Raw genomic sequence first — 17,225 nt, forward strand, 5'->3', positions numbered from 1 at the left:
TCATTGTGGCCCTCATGGGATGTCGACATAAGATGCAGCCACCTGCAGAGAAAGAAAAAGGCTGATTCCTATGTGGCTAAGTATGGGAATGGCAGCTTGTTGAAAACTGTTCCTTCAGTTGTGGACCGGCAGACATGGGTGACATCACCTTGACGCTTGTCAGAAGCGCAGACTCTCCATCCAACCCCAGATCTGCTGAATCAGAATCTGGGTTAACATGATTCCCCGGTGATTCCTGTACATGCTAAGATTTGAGTTGGGAGGTTATGGATTTCCTGTTTCCCCTTGGAGCCCATAAATCCTGTAGGGACTTCATGCAACTTATTATCCAACAAAGCACCTGCCACCATGCTCAGAGGGTAGTGGCCATGTGGGTGGCCGCTGGATGACTGACAGGTAGCACCAATGATTTCCAATACATAGCACCAAGTAGGACTCTTACCACTTGGGTGATGGCTTTTGAAACAACTGGTAGCCAGTGCTTGCCCCACCACAGAGGCTAACTGATTCTTACCATGTTGTCACTCTGGAGGGAGGACTTGCTCAAGTGCAGCGGTCTTGGTAATTATCATACGTAGCATCTGTTGTGAACTTGTGTGCTGGACACTGAGCTAAATTCTTTCCTTATATTGTCCCACATAATCCTCCCAACCACCTGTGACATGAGTAGAATTTTTATTCTCATTTGACAGAGGAGGAAACTGAGATACAGAAAAGTCAAGTAAGTTGCCTGAGGTCATCCAGCTAGAAGGAAACAGAGGGGAGATCTAACCTGGGCTCTGAGCCTGTACTCCAGTATTGCTCAGCCTTTTCCCATTATTGTCTCTGCAGTCCCCTTTCCATTTTAATGCCTCAGATATGCTAATTATCTAATTGTCTACTTTGTGTGATATGCAGACACACACACACACACACACACACACACACATACATGCTATATAAGATTTTGTTTTTCTCACATGCCCCCAAGGTCGGTCCACTGGAGATGTAATTTCTTCTATTTAGAATGGCTCATACACTATAATACACTAATAAAAACATTTTTTAAAAAAAATTTCTAAAAAAGAACAGCTCACCCATTCTTTCATTCATTCCATGAGTGATTTGTGGGCGCTTTGGGTACTTCCTGTGGGCCAGACTGTAATGGCGAGGAGCCTGGTGTCTGGGCTTCTAGAAAGCTTCCTTTCCACACAATAGGGGCCCTAAGTAGAAGTCACAATTCCCATCATGGAGGAAATGGGAGTCCAGCCTCGGTCCTGCCATTGCCTGTTCATGTGGCTCTGGTAAGCCATCCACCTCTTAGCACCTCTCTTTCCAACCTTGAAACTGAGGGCTCTGAGGCTGGGTCAGGGTCAGCGGCAGAGCACTTGCCTAGCACAGTGAGGCCCTGGGTTTGAAACTCAGCACCACATAAGAAAATAAATAAATAAAATAAAGTTATTTTTTAAAAAGATACTGTTTAAAAAAAAAAAGAAAATGAGGGGTTCTGAGCAAAGCTGGTGCTTTTAAAGAAATCGCATGGGAGAGTCTAAGGGCAGACAATGGCAAGACACAAGTGATACACGGGGAGGGATTGTGGGGCAGGGATACGGAGTTGCATGTCCGTGCGCTCCAGGCTGCCTCTGGGCCACTGCCCTCTGTCACAGGGCTGCTTGGCAGGGCCTCATCAGATCTAGACCTCTTTCTTGTATACTAATCTTGTTTTTGCAAGATTTGGGCCAGTTAATAGTGTCTTCCCATTTACACCCCTAATTCTTGTCAATGACTTCAGGGTACAGGTGATTCAAGTTTCCATCCCTCCACCCATCTAACCATGGGAAAGGGGTCTAAAAGGAATCTACCCTTTTAGAGGAGCTGGAACGATAGCCGGCCTGCCGACCAGCGGGTGATGTGCTGAAACCCAGGGCTGATACAAGTGGAAGTTCACCGCAGTAAGCGGAGGAGGACCAAGGAGCTGAGCTCCTGTGGCTGGGCATGGCCCCAGGCAGCCCCAGGAGGCTGGGGTGAGCCCTGCTGGCTGGCAACTAGGCCGGGGAAGCCCCTCCTGCAGAGAAGCGGGTGAGTCAGTGTGAGGGCTGCAGGCTTGTGGCAGGTCTGTGGGCCAGTACCAGACCCATAACCTAACCACTGGAGCCTTGCCTGACCAACTGGTTACCCAGGGTCCATAGGGAGCTTCTGCTAACATGATCCTATAGTTTATTTGGAAGAACAAAACCTACAAAGATGGTCTCTATTCTCTATAGTTAAATAAGAAGTGAATATTAATGAAGTTACAAGATAGCAAAGACCCTTCCCATCTTTCAATCCTCTCTAGAGTTCTGAGGAGCCTGGAGGTGTGTGTGGCGGGGGGGTCCTCTGGGCTGGGACTGGAAGGCTCAGACTGCAGGGCTTTGGCCAGCTGGGAAGGACACTGTGGAGGGCAGTGGCTCTGCTCTGCTTCCAGCCTGAAGGAGCGATTCCTCTCAGGCGCCCTTGATGGGGACTCCAGGAACCTGTGGAGCCGCCAGTTCCAGTTTGGCTGCTTTTCTGCCTGAGCCTCATCTGAGTGACCATCTAAGTGATCATAGGAAGAATGGGGAGGGGGGACGTCAAGGAAATGAATCCAAGATCAAGACCCTGCTCAGGGACCAGGACTTCAGCGAATTTCAGGACCTTTCCAGTATGACCCCAGCTTAGGACCCCTGTCCCCAGAGAGGGCAGCGGTTTCAGAGGAGAGGGGCAGGTGGAGGATCAGTGCTGCCTGCGTAGTGGGGGCTCCCGTGCTGGTCGGCCACCCATGCTGGGACCCTCTAGCCAGCGCTCTGTGATCTGATTCCCACATCTTTAACGTCACGTAACACGGTTTGGTTTGCCTTTGGTTCTAAGGTTCCCAACAGCCCTGAAATGGGCCGGAAATCACAGCAGGGTGAAGGCCCTGGAGGTGGGCAGGGGCAAGTGCTGGGCAAGGATACAGGGGCCACTTTGAGAGAAAAAGACAGGACAAGGATGCCTCTGTCCTCTAAGTTACAGAACCTGCAGTCTGGGTGGGATGAATCCTTGGGAGTTTGTCCTTTTGCTTCCCAACCCCAGCATCCTGGGAAGAAGGCGCAGTGGAGAGGCTGACTGATGTTAGCTAAGAGCGAGCAGGTTAGCCACATGGTGGATGAAGACCTCAGGAGTAAAGGGGGAGAGCTGCGGTGGGGGCTCAGTCCTGGATCTTTTTTTGCAGAATGGAGGCGGCAGCTCAGAGTCTGGGAGTACCAAGTGTGGGCCCAGCTGGAGCCCACAGAGCTGCATAGCCAGCAGCCCTGCCCTACCATCCCAGGGACCGAGGAGGGCCCAGGACACTGGGCTCACAGAGAGGAGACCCAAGCTCTGAGCCATGAGCCGTTGACTTGGGCAAACATACTCCTGGGCACTGCTGACCTCTGTGTGAAATGTGTGTGGGAACAGAAGTGCCCTTTATCTGCCACTTCTGAAAATGATATTCTTGGGTCTTTGATCTTTACCTGTGTAGCTCTTTAGAGAGTCCGCTTTCATTTACTCTACTTCATAGGAATATTATAAGGAAATTTAAAAAATAAATAGCTCCTTTACACACACTAAATCATTAATAGATGAGGGGTGATTTTCCCTGGTACTGGAGGTTGAACCCAGGGCATGCTGCCACTGAGCTACACTACCCTAGCCCTTTAAAAAATTTTTTTTAGACACAGGGTATTGCTAAGTGCAGAGGCTGGCTTGGACCTTGCCTCCCTCTATGCCTTTGCTTGCTTTCTTAAGCCAAATATTAATTGGGTTTTTTTTTTATATATTTTAGGGTGTTTTTTTTTTAAACTGATGGCCTAGGCTTTATGTCATTGCCATGAAAGATTTTATTTATTTATTTATTTATTTTTTTTAGAGAGAGTTAGAGAGGAGAGAGAGAGAGAGAGAATTTTTAATATTTATTTTTTAGTTCTCGGCGGACACAACATCTTCGTTGGTATGTGGTGCTGAGGATCGAACCCGGGCCGCACGCACGCCAGGCGAGCGCGCTACCGCTTGAGCCACATCCCCAGCCCTTATAGAGTGTTTTAACATACTGGCTCAGAGGCTCAATTACCTAGGAATTTAGTGCCCACTTCTGACTTTGAGAAGTCACAATGTAAAACGATGGGAAGATTAGACCTTAGCTGGTGGTCCTCCTTTAAAAAAAATCATGTATTAACCAGAGTTAAGAAATGTTAACTATGTCAAATTGATTTCAGAGCCTTAAAAAAGGGATAAAATCCACAAGGACAGGTACAAAACAAAAAAGAAGAAAAAAAAATATTTTTTTCAATACTGGGAATGGAACTCAGGAATGCTGTACCACTGAGCTGCATCCCCAGCCCTTTTTGTTTTTATTTTAAGTTAGGGCCTTACTAGGTTACCTAGGCCAATCCCAAACTTATCATCCTCCTGCCTCAGCCTCCCTCCCAAGTAGCTGGGGTTACAGGTATGCACTACTGGAAGCCCACCTAGATAGGTAAAAAATTTTAAAGGTAAAATGACAACAGTTGGCAAAGGAGGGGGAAAAATTGGAACTCTCACATGCTACTGGTAGGAATATTAAATGATGCAGCCACCATGGAAAATGTTATGGCAATTCCTTAAAAGTTAAACACAGAAACTACCATATGACTCAGTCATTCCACCCCTAGGTAAAATTAAAAAAAAAAAAAACTGAAAAAGAGACTCAAACAGAAATTCATACACTGGTCTTCATAACATCATAATTCACAATGTCCAAAGCATGGGCACTCAGCTGTCCTTTGACAGATGAGTGAACAAACAAAATGTGGTATATTTATATAATGGGATATTACCTAGCCATAAAACAGGAACAAAATTTTGCTACATGCTACAACATGAATGACTCTCGAAGACATACTAAATAAAATGGGCCAGACACAATAAGTATCATATCATTCCATTTGTATAAGGTACTTAAAATAGTCACATTCACAGAAAATAGAGTAATAATTACCAAAGGGTGGAGGGAGAAAGGAATGGGGAAGTGTTGTTTATAGGCACCAACTTGAGACAATGGGAAAGTCCTGGAGATTGATAGTGGTAATGGCATACAACAATGTGAAGGCACTTAATGCCACTGAGCTGTACATCTTAAATCATTAAAATGGCAAATTTTATGTTACACATATTTTATGACAATTTAAGAAAGAATTAATTCATCCCTTCAAGGCTTGAGTTCAAGTGCTGCCCCCACTGAAGCCCTTCCTTCTGCTTTATCCCCGTCGTGACAACCAGACTTGACCTTGTCCTTCATGAGGACATTTTATCCATTTGAACAGCAAAGACATTTCATGGTTTTTTTTTTTTTCACAGACCTCCCAATCAGGAAAAAAAAATGGAGTAGTCATTCATTTATTCATTCAACAGCGTGACTGAGCACCTACTATGTGCCGGGTATAATAGTGAACAAGACAACAGAGGATCAATGTGGTACAGCACAAAAATGGTAAAGAAGTCTGGTCAAAGAGGCTGCTTCAGTGGGGACTGCCCAGTGAGGGGGAAATAATGCCAGTTGCCCTAACTGCTAGGAAAATTAAACAGGATACAGTTTGTAAAGCAACTGCTTTTTATGGTACCCGCCCCCCTCCAAATTTTCTCAGCTGGAGAAGCCCCCTTTGTGTTTGAAGAAACATCTTCACTGCTGAGAATTGGTTTAGGAATTACAATAGAAACACCTTATCTGCAGATTCACTTTATGAAGTTTCATTTTCCCACAGTTGACCATAGTCTGAAAACAGTATATGGAAAATTTCAGAAATGAACAACTTATAAGTTTTAAATTTCATGCCATTCTGAGTAGAGTGATGAAACCTTGAGCTGTCCTGCTCAGTCTGGCTCAGGCTGTGTCTTATTCCTTTGTCCACAATATCCATGCAGTATATACTACCCACCTGTTATAGTTAGTTAGTCAGTCACTTAACAGTGGGCTTGGTTATCAGATTGAATGTTGTGGGCTTGTAGTGTTTGTATGTGAGGTTTGGTGCTCTCTATGGTTTCAGGCAACTGGTGTATATACCTCCCACAGTTAAGGAAGGACTACTGTAATAAACCACAAGTTTTTCTGGTGTTGAGTTCTCTTCCACAGGACATCTTCAACCAACACACCCAGAGAGCCTGAAGTACCACTACCACAATTAAGTTTGGTGGAAACACTTATACCCTCACTCAAGGATGAGGTTATACAATTTGCCTTCAGGACTGTCTGCATCAGAATAGCTCATTTTTGATCCTGGAGAACTGGGGTGAGGTGAAATTGTACCACTCAGAGAATTGAACTTGAACTGGAAATCAGATCACCTGATCCTAGAGGGCAGAAATACAATGAATTTGAATTTGAATGTGAGCAACCCCTTTACAGAAGTTGCAAAGCCACTAAGACAAAGGGATAAACTGCACCCAGGAATGGAGGAAAAGGAAACAGCTCTGTGCTTCCAGAAGCCAATTCCTATTGATGGCTTTTGCTAGTGTTATTTCAGTTCTGTTCTTGAAAAGGGTGGTGACTTCCAATTTTAAATTTACTCTGCATACATTTCTGATGGATTTTTGTTTGTCTAGAGAGGAATTAGGGAAGAGGTTATTAAAGAGGCCGGATCTGGTGGGGGAAAGAGAGAGAAGTCAGGCAAGACAAATGTGGAGATACCCAAGCTTGCAGGGAGGGCTGTTTTCAAGAGGGACTTAAAGAGATGGCTACCAAAGGATTTACTGGGGAACAGCCTGGTCACGTTAGAGCGTGGGAAAGTCTGAACTAAGGAGAGCAATAAAGCACAGGATTTACAATAAGGAAGCTGACATTCTCTCTCTCTCTCTCTCTCTCTCTCTCTCTCTCTCTCTCTCTCTCTCTGTCTGTCTTATCTCTGAAAGATGCTTTAACTTTGAGGCTCTGGGCCAGTCCCCTAACTTCTCTGTGTCCTCATTTGTAGACTAGAGATGACAACCCTTGATCTTAAGGACACTAGTCAGTGCCACCCTGCCCTCAATCCCCTGTGGGAGGTCAGCTCAAACATGCCCTGTGGAGTGGGGACCAGACCATGTAACCTTGCCCTGCTGACCCATTGACTGCCAGAGCTGGCATCTGGTCAAGTGACTGGTGACCAGAGACTTGAGGCTTCTTTCCAAATGATGAGCTGCACAATCAGATTCTTCTGGAGAATTTCAAAGGAAACCCAAGATCCACTAGAAGTGTCCAGACACTGTAGAAGAGGGCCTGCGCCATGCTGAGCCATTTGCAAGATGAGGGAAGGGAGGCAGGAAGGAAGAGAGAGGAAAGAACACAAAAGGGCAAGACCACAGTCTACCCTGTCCGGGTTGCAGGTCCAGCTCACACGCAGGAGCCAGTCAAGCACAGTTTCCTGTCCTCCATTTCCCTGAGCTGTTACCCTTCTCACCACAGCTGCACTCTTATTTCTTAAACCCACATGAGCCAGGCCGACCTGGGAGGTGGCTGGTATATGTGTGGATGAACCAGGGCTCTAACTCCCCCTTGGTACCTTAGGCCCTCACTAGCACCCTCCTACCCCCGCCAACACCCCAACCGCTGGTGTTTCTCTGACTCAGGGATACTTATCTCTTCATCCATTTTTTGGCCTCGCCCCATCCCCACCAGCAGCCCCATGAGACCAGGACCTTGGGCCTCTTGCTCACGCCCTCTCTGCAGTACCTAATACCTGACATGAAACAGGGTCCCAGATCATATATGAGGACTGGGCGACACTATCCACATAGTCACTAAAGTTACAGCAAATGGCAGGTTCAACTGGGCTTTCCCCCTCCCTCTCTTCCTGTGCTCAGGAACCAACTTCCTGCATGGGCTGTGCTGGCAGACTTCTCCTCCCCAGCAGGTCTTCCACTGCCCCATGGCCTCTTCCTTGGACCTCCTCTCTCAACACCCTGCTCCGTGGGTACCCACACTCTCCAGTGCCACTGGGCTTCCTGTGTTCTCAGCTCAGTCCTGTTGCCCTCTCTCCAGTCTCACCTCCTTTACTGTAGTTTCTGCCCTTTGGCTTCTGCAACAGAGTCACCTGAGTTTGAGATGGTCCCCCTTCCTGCCTCTGCCCCTGCTGTCCTTCCTACCTGGAAGGTCACCCCCACTCACCTTGTTGTCATCTCACTAACTCTAACTCAGCTCAGCCACCTCTTTCTAGACTTACCAGACATCTTCCAGCTGGCTCAGAACCTCCCTGGGCTTCCACAATCCCTGTACATCCCTCATATCAGAGGACCTACCTACCTGGCTTTGTTGCCATTGTTCATTTGCTATTTATTATCACAAGATGGTAATAAATAGCCTGGCACTTCCTATAACCACCAAGAAAGTGTATAAGTAAATGCAAACCGCATTGGATAGCATGCTCTGCTCTTTGCTAGCTGTGTGCCCTTCAACAAGTCCTTTGCCTTTTTTAAGCCTCAGTTTCTTCAGCTGTCCTGTAGAAATAGTAATACCCACATTACAGGGATATTGAGCAAAGGAAAGGACGTTGCATGTGCAGCCCTTAGCACTGTGGCTGGCTGGTGAGGCGGCTCCATCTGAGTCAGCTGCAATGGTAGCTAAGAAAAGTATTTCTACAGACCCCTGCTGCAGAAGGTTTCCAAACATCAGAGCTAACTCTGCCGTCCTGAAAAGAATTAAGAGCCTTTTAGAAATCAATGAATCTACCTTAAGTGTTCTCCAAGAAAGTTGAGAACTTTGTTAAGAAACCAGACACCCAGCACAAACCATGTTTTCAAAAGTGAAACCCCCAAAGTTTAAAGGAAAACATGGATCTCTTTGTGGGGGATAGGAATGTTAAAGGGCAGGACACAAGAATGGAAAAAGGGAAAGGAGGAGGCATGTTGCTTGGTGGAGGAGGTGCAGGTGGAAAGTCAGAGCCATCACGGACAGGTGCTTCAGGACAGGTGCTGGGCTGCCTCGGCGGAAAACGGGTTCTCCCGGACTTGTTGAAGTGGCCCTAAACATTCTAGCCCTTCTCAGGAGAACCTGGGGCACAGACGCCCTAAGGAACTCTGGAATAAGTAGGAGGCAGCAAGTAAATGTTTTCAGGCACCCTATGTGTGCCATGAGAGATGGCTGCCCAGAGAGGTTGCAGGAGGGTGGAGAAGCCCCCCAAATAACCCCGATCAGGCGTTGACTGGGGGCCCCTAGAGTCAAGGAGCCCCCAAGTAAGGTCTGAGTGGCCTCCACCTCGACCCCCACCTCTCCCCTCGAGGTAGGCCAAGGGCAAAAGCGCCCTGCCTCGAGGGTCAAGCAGGAGGCGCTCTAGGCACGTCTCCATCTCCAGGCTAGGACCTCAGTCTCCTCCTCCTGGCATTGGGTTTGCAGGCCCCGCAGTTGAGAAAACAGATCTTGGAGACCTACTGGAGCTTGCTCCTCCTGCAACCTCCCCCTGGGTGTGGGAACGTCTCAGCCCCGTTCCTCCCGCCGCCTCCCGATCCGGACTTGAAGGAAGTACTAGGCGGCCAGGGCAGGGAGCCGAGGCCGGGTGCGCACTGACTTGAGCGCTGACTGTCCGCGCGGGCGGGCTGCGGAGTTCCCCAGCGGGGGCGGCGGCACCGTCGCGCCCGGGTGGAGACCCGGTCCAAGGGCCCGGGGCGCGGCGGCAGCTCCAGGAGGTCCGGCCGTGAGCGTGACCTCACTGGGAGGGGCCAGCGCGGCGGCCTGGGCGCCGAGCCGAGCGCAGAGAGCGCAGCGCCGGAGCGGAGCTGGGACAGCGCAAGCCGTGGACCCGATGGAGCGGTACAAAGGTGAGGCGCGGGGTCCCGCGCAGAGCGCACCCACTCCCTTCCGCCTAGTCCTGTGCGGGGAAGAAGGGCTAGGGCTTATCCCGCCGGGATCCAGGTGAGCAAAGTCGACTGCCCCCGCCCAGGCGACCTGAGCCGAAGAGGGGGCGACAGAGGTGGGCTCCTGTGGCGGCCTCCGCTTGAGCCCTTTGACCGTCGTGGGAGCCGAAGGCGGCAGTCGGCTTTGGGGTGGTGGCTACGCTTCGCTTCCCACCTGTAGAAGGAGAGGGTGCGCCTCGCGTCCCCCTCTCCACCCATAGTTGGCCCCGGGGAAAAAAAAAAAGATGCCTAGAGTCGAGGGGCCCCAAGTAAGGTCGCAATCGTGCCGCGGGGCCGGGGCAAAGGGGTGAGTCGTTTGTTGGGTTTTCTCGCACGGGCGCCGGATGGGGGGTTTCCTGCAGATCCTGGGAAAGAGCCAACTCGGGAAGAGGGTGCGGGAAGCGCCTGGGGTAGTGGGGTGGGCACGCTGTTAAGTCCTGGCTGGATCGGGCCTCTCCTTTCGTCACGCAACTTGGGTAATGGTTTCTCTCTGAGCCCTTCTCAGATCCCACCACCCTAAGCTGAGTGGGGTGTGGAGGTTGGGGGCCGGAAAGCGGTGCCCAGCAGGTGGAGCGCCTGGAGGTTTCCCGGCCCAGGGGCTTCGCCGAGTTGCACAGCTGAGCGAGCTTTGGGTTTGGCCCAGGCCGGGAGGATCTTGGCCAAATCCTGTTGGGCAGGCCGCCCCCGTTGTGCCAAGTGCCCAGCTAGCTCACGTTTTCAGAGCCTGGGGGCTTGGACTCCAGAAGCCTTGGTTTGCGGGGTTTTTGAAAAAGGAGCTCTAAGAGCTGCCCCTTAAGCAGAACGCTGGCCCCGCCGCCCCCTCCCTTTGGAAAAGCCTTTTGCTCTCGTGCTGGGTTGGTCTTGGCCAAACCTGCCAGAGGAAATACTGCTTCTATATTTGTTTTCCCCTGGGATTGAGGAATAAAGGAGAATGCTCGGCTTCCCAAGGAATCTCACCCTCGATGGTTTCTTGTTTCTGAAACTGACATAAAGGGACGTTTGGGACGGGCTTTAGTTCCCTAAACCAGTATTGTCTTTTGACTTTCTTTTGCCTTTTCTCATCTGGGTCATTTGGTTACTGGTGAAGGAAAAAGAACCAAATCCTAGACAGCGCTTCACCTGAACCAGTAGGGTCTTTGGCAGACGGAAGCTAGTGGGGGAAAGGGGTAACTGGGTTAAATTTGTTGACAATGAATTTTTCTGTGACCGCCTCCCTGATGCCTCTCTCCTGTTTCTAATCGGGGAGGGAGGGCATTAATCTCAAATTCTGCTGGGATCATGATCTGTTTGGTTGTGGAATACATCTTTATGCAGTCTCAAACACTGGAGGAGGTCACAGCCCCTCTCTGAGTATTCCTTCCACCCTTTGGGGGAATTCAGGATTTGGGTCACCTCCTGAACTTGAAGGTGGCTCTCGAGTCCTTTCAGTTTTCTGAATTGTGAAGCCGAGAGGGTATCTGCCCCAAGATCTAGGGTCTGTGTTCTGAGCTACTTTCTCAAGTCAACAGATTAATCCAAGGACCAAGGTAACAGGTGCATTCTTGCCAAGTGCCCAACTTCTCACCACTCATTGTCAGCAGGGTTCCGTGTTAATAGTTTCTGACTTGGCTCTTGACCTGATAAAGTCCTCTTAGTTTATCTTTCTCTGGAGGGAGCTGAAAATCCTCCCACCCTAGAAGAGGATCAGTTGGAGGCCTCTTGCCAACTAAAGAAGTTGTTTGTTTTCTGGTAACACATGTTATCTGCCTTACCGTTCTGCAGTAAATCAGACACAATGATGAATGGACAATCTTGAGAATTCTCAAGATTGCAGAGGGTAATCTAACTCATCAGTTAAGCTCATCTTCCAGTGTTGGACTCATGAGAAAAAAAATCTTTCAGTTCTCAGTGTCATCATGCTATTAATATTTTTGTTTTACCTTTCACCAAGGAATTTTGTTCCCCCTCTCCCCCAGTAGAATTCTTGTTCTCTTGAGAGGCAGACGAGTTGTGCTTTGAACACTCATTGGATGGAAACATTGAGTTCTATGCAAAATGAATAATGCTGGGCTCCAGATCTGATTGGCAAGTGCCCCTTTAATAGAATCAATATTCTCTTGCTGATCAGAGATTGAGGGCTTTAAAAAAATGTCAAATTGAACATTTGTGGAGTAATTATAGCGGCTTAAACAAAAATGGAAAAACAAGGTTTGTTTGGATTCTCAGAACCTATGTAAAAATTATAAAGAAAAGTTCTTAAGTGTAATGCTACTAAATGTTTTCTTAATTGTTAATTTTTTTCCCCTTAAATACCTCCTGTCTTTCTACATTCTCAGAGTTGAGCTCTCCCTCTCCCACATAGGTAGACTATCTCATCACTGTCTTTACATTCTCAAAATACTTTCTCTAATTTGTAAATCTCCTATAGCTACTGTTTATAGGAGAAATTGCTTTTCCACGTTCCCCAGCCTGCATGTTACTCATTACACACACACCCCCAAAATAGCCTATCATTTTTAGGCTCTGGGCTGATTTTCCATTGTCATGTAGGACATAAAGAGAGGTCCAGAACTAAAGGATGGTGGAACCACTCTATGCCTAAGACAAAAACAAACAAACAAAACAAAACAAAACCAACAACAAACAAACAAAAAACTTTCCAGACTTCTCTTCTAGTCTTTTCCAAGCCCATCTGCTAGATAGCTATGACTTTAAGCAAAAATGGGTCCCACATGAATCTGTATAAGCAGTAAGACCCACATAAGTGTCCAGCCTGTGGTGCCAAGTCCTACAGTGTTCCTTGAAAAGGTGCCCATCTATGGGTGTTTCCATATTTATGAGTCCCCTAAGAGCATCCTGTATCACTGTGCACGAGCCCATTGGTTGAACTCACCCCATGTAGTCAAGGATTCTGGTTCCTATTGCTCTCCCAGCTGGTGAGCGGATCCAGGGCCAAATGCGACTGACCTACTATCTGTGGATTGCACTTGGAACATCACGCTGAAGCTTCCTAAAATTGCATCATATTTGGATCCAAAGGGGCCTGGTTGAGATTTTCAGACTCTGGATCAGAGAAATTGGTTGAAATTGAAATCCTTTTCCTGTGTTCTTTGGTTTCTGGATCTAATCCCCTGCTTCCCCACTTAGCTCTAGGGCACTGGACATGGAAAGGAATGACAAAGAGTCAAGCCAGGCAAATACTTGAAAACTTGTCTAGGAATTCTGAGATCTGTGATCAGAGAAGGTTGAAAAGGAAAAATGGATGAAGAGCGATGAGCAGATTGATAACATTTAATTCACCATTCGGAATTATTTTCCACACCTAGGAGCTCTAGTTTTTTCCTATTGATATTCCACCTATGACAGTGGAATAATGTAGGGGCTTTAAAAATTATAAATGTGGGGGAGCAATATGAAAGTGCAGGCTCAGCAGGGCATAGTGGCACACTCCTGTAATCCCAGCAGCTGGGGAAGCTGAGATAGGAGGATCGCAAGTTCAAAGCCAGCGTTAGCAAAAGAGAGGCACTAAGCAACTCAGCGAGGCCCTGTCTCTTAAAAAAAGAACAAACAAACAAACAAACAAAAAAAGAACAGGCTCCACCTGACATTCTGGTTTAGTTGTCCAGGACGGTGACTTGGGCATTGTAGTTTTAAAAGGTCTTCAGGTGATTCTAATATGCAGTCAAAATTGAGAGTCATGCTTCCTTTTAAAAAGTGAAATGTCAAAATAGAAAAAGTGCCATGGTTCTTTGGAATCAGGCAATGATTCCAGGGACCCCCCCCCAACCAGGGATATCAAAATCCAAGGATGACTGAGTCCCTTACATGAAATGGTCTAAGTTGCAGATAACCTGTACGTGTTGTCTCATATACTTTAAAGCATCTGTGGATTGTTTATCATATTAGATACAATATAAATAGTTATTATACTGTATTGTTTAGGAAATAAGGACAAGAAAAAAGTCTGGATATGTTTAATAGAGATGCAACCCTGGTGTACCTAACTACATAAGCTACACAGTACATGTTAGCAACAACATACCTTTTTTTTCTCAAAAATTTTTGATCTGTGGTTGGTTGAATCTGAGGATGCAGAACCCTGGAACATGAGGGTTGACTGTAATTATATAAACACCTCCCTCACCTAAAAGAAAGAAAAGCAGGTGCGGAGTGAAGGGGATATCTTCTCCCAATCACAGGTTCCTTGACTGAATCTTGTGACACCTACAGAAATCTAGTGTAAGGCACCTTCAGCTATCCTAGGCTTGAAGATGCTGTGAAAATGCCGTTGAAAACAGTCTCCAGTGTGGAATCCTAAGCTCACAGTTTGCTCATGGTACTTGACCCTGAACTCTCCTGACTTTGAAGCTCTTTGTGTGGGAGCCCTTGATGCTGTGGCACTGAAATGGTCCGAGACAGAAAGACGGAGAGGTCACAGTGGGTGCTGAAAGGCCCCTGCCGTGGGGGAATTCTGCTTTGGGCCCTTCCCCTCTCCTGAAAGGGTGGGAGCTCTGGGAACTGGGCTGGATCCAGCACAATGAAAGGGCCAGGAGGGGCCACGGCTCTTCAAAGCTGAGGGAGCGGTGCCAGTTCTCTTCCAAATCCTTTTAATGACAGGAAATGTTTCTCTCAAGACTTCTGTCTTTCAGGGGAGGAAGACTTCCCCAAGTCTAGGGGGAGGATGATGGCATGTTCTAACCAGACCTTTAGCAGAGAGAGGAGGGAGCACAGTCACCGACCAGGGGGGTGGGCAGCAGCTCAGGAACCCCAAGACCCGTGTGCTCCTAGGATGAGACACTGAGCTCTCCAGGCCTCGGTTTCTCCATCCTGAAAACAGCCTCCAGTGTCCCCCCATGTGACTTTGCCACCACTCTTCCATGCTAGTTGCTCTGTGGTCACGGAGGAATCTTTGGAGGGAGGACATGTCTTGGGGAGGGGAGCCAAGTGAGGGAGGGACTGGAGCTGGGTCACCCAGCAAGGGTCAGCTTAGGATTGCGATTCTTATAAATAAGACCCATTTCCTGTGGAGAGCTGGAGAGTCGCAGACTCAGTGGGAAAGGGAATGCCCTAGACTATGTGAGGAATTCGTTTCTGAAGGACTCATGTGTGACTCTGTCTCCAAAGATTGTTAAGTCCGGAGCCATGGTCTGAAATTAGATTTATTTACTCCCATTAGAGAGACAGGTCAACTGAGCCCAAGAGATGAAGCAACAGTTCAGAGGGTCAGAATCAAGATATACTACCCCTGAGAACTGAATTTCTAAAGGGAGAATTGCTATTCAAGAATTTATTCAGAAAGAAGTGTTCAAAACACTGTCCTACCATTCCTTATCAGTGTCTCTTCAGCCAGGAAAGGACTAGCTAGTAATTTAAACTCATCTCGGCTTCGGGACCTGCCCACCTGTTTCTTCCACAATTCTGCCCTTAGTTTCACCTGTGTCCCTCACTACTTTTGGTACAGCCTCATGAATGCCCCACACGTGGTAGGTATTCAACAAATACTTGTTGAATTAATCACGTGGTCTCGTGATTATGTGAATATATGTTTTCCCCGCGGGGCCGAGCTGTTTCGAGACAGGGACTTTGTATTTCTCCTCAGAGTGACCCTCCCCAGCCTCTGGCACGTTACCAGCCAGCCATAGGTAGGGTCTGGGACATGATTGGTGAGGGAATAAATTCCAGGCACAGGGCCTGTGTTGACCCTTGCCCTGACCCTCAAGAGCAGACTGGATCACAAAGCGAAATGAAGACGAACCTCAAAGCCACGTTTTGGAAGTGGAGAGGAGCTTGCGGTGGCTGCCCGGGGCTGCCCGACTTGAGCCTTCTTTCTGTCTGTTCCAGCACAGGGATGCTGCTGTTTGGTGGTTCAGAGAAGGATCCTGCAGGTTTCTACTTGTGAGTATGAGGCTGTCTATGCCCTCTGCAGCAGCTCTTGGGACTGCCACCAGGCTCCCAAGGGCACAGACCTAGCTCCCTGGCTCAGCCCGGGCTCTGGGGAGTCAGCCTGGGCACCCAGGGACTCGGGCTTCTAATCTGGCTTTTGCCACTAACTTGCTGTGCGACCTTGTGCCAGTCAGTTACTCTTTCTAGGTCTTGTTTCCTTCTTTGTACAAGTGAGGATAACGGCTACTAATCTGCCTCCCAGGCTGCTTGGAGGAATAACTTGGAAAAGCTCTTGGTAAATACATGAAGAAGGGGAATGTTAATTCAGGAGAGCGGATACCTTCTGTGATGTGGTTCTGCCCACCAGGTGGGAGTCCTCACAGTTACTTGAGACACCAACCATCTTGTGCTTTACAAAACCTTTGGGAGCTCAGAGTTGGGGCTTCTCAGCCAGTTCCCAGGCATCCTGGCTTCCCAGAGACAGCACATGGGGTCCTTCTATGAGAGCTGGAAGGAGACCCCAAGGAACTGCTGATTTTCAGCCTTATGTGGGGAGCTGCAGCCTTGTCTTGCCTGACTCCGCTGATGTCTCAGTAAGTTTATATAGGTGAGACCCTTAAATTCTAACAATGGCTTTGAGCTCCTTGCTAACTTTCTGTTACTTGGTTCTGACTTTCTCTCTAGTTAATCTCAAAGCTAACTAAAACCTCCACTGAATGAGGGGTGTGGAGAATGCAGAGAAGCACGGGAGAGCCAGCGTCCATCTGGATGCATTATAGTGCACTGGAACCAGCACAGAATGGGGCAGGGCACGATGATGTCAGAGCTCTTGACGGGAGCTAAGGGTCAGAAGACATAGGGGGGCACCTTGAGCCACAGAAGCCCTGCTTTGCTGTTTTCTAAATAGACCCCCTCATTCTCTTCTACCCACTCTGAAGCTTTCACGTGGACTTCAGGCCTGGTGGAGGGTGGTAGGCAGGTATGGAGGCTCCGCCCAGCAGATGGCAAATTAGCCTTCTGATCCTGATTCAGCCGAGAAAAGAGAGTCAGCTGTGAGCTGGAGAGAGCACCCTGCTGTGCACCAGAAGGACTCACTGTGGGCAAACCTGCAAGCCTGCTCTGGGGATAGCTTTCCCAAGTTCCATGTCCAACTGTCCTGGTTTTCCTGGGCCAACTGAGATGAGGGTCACCCTATTCCAAAACCCTGGCTTTATTAAATGCCTCTAAATCAATGATTTGTTTTCTTTGTAGCAAAGGCCAACTAGAGCAGTCACTCAGTCTCTTGATTAGAAAGTGAAAGTCCCGGGCTTAAAAGAAGAAAATCATAACCAACTGCTAGGGATACACAGCAGGATGTTCAGCTAAGAAAAAGAGGCCAGACTCAAGAGTCTACACACTGTGATTCCATTTATACAACTTTCTGGAAAAGGCAAAACTACATAGAGGGAAAGAAAGCAGACCTAAACTGTGGTTGCTGGGGTGGGGCGGGGCTGGGGAGGGGTGGACTACAAAGG

The 17,225-nt window shown here is 48.2% G+C and overlaps 1 protein-coding gene across 4 annotated transcripts in view; it reads left to right on the forward strand.

Moving 5' to 3' along the window:
- The first annotated feature begins 9,428 nt into the window (after positions 1-9,428).
- Positions 9,429-17,225, forward strand: part of Afap1l2 (actin filament associated protein 1 like 2) — a 90,594-nt gene continuing 82,797 nt past the window's right edge. The window contains exons 1-2 of one of the 4 annotated variants that reach the window (XM_040272363.2): positions 9,429-9,774; positions 15,670-15,723. In XM_040272363.2, coding sequence (XP_040128297.1) covers positions 9,759-9,774; positions 15,670-15,723 — 70 coding nt within the window. In that variant the 5' untranslated portion in view covers positions 9,429-9,758. Of the gene's footprint in view, positions 9,869-15,669; positions 15,724-17,225 lie in introns of all 4 variants that reach the window. The other 3 variants (XM_040272364.2, XM_078045209.1, XM_078045313.1) reach the window with 3 other exon arrangements.

The sequence above is a fragment of the Ictidomys tridecemlineatus genome, chromosome 1 (genome assembly GCF_052094955.1).
Source record: "Ictidomys tridecemlineatus isolate mIctTri1 chromosome 1, mIctTri1.hap1, whole genome shotgun sequence".
In the NCBI taxonomy this organism is placed as follows: domain Eukaryota; kingdom Metazoa; phylum Chordata; class Mammalia; order Rodentia; family Sciuridae; genus Ictidomys; species Ictidomys tridecemlineatus.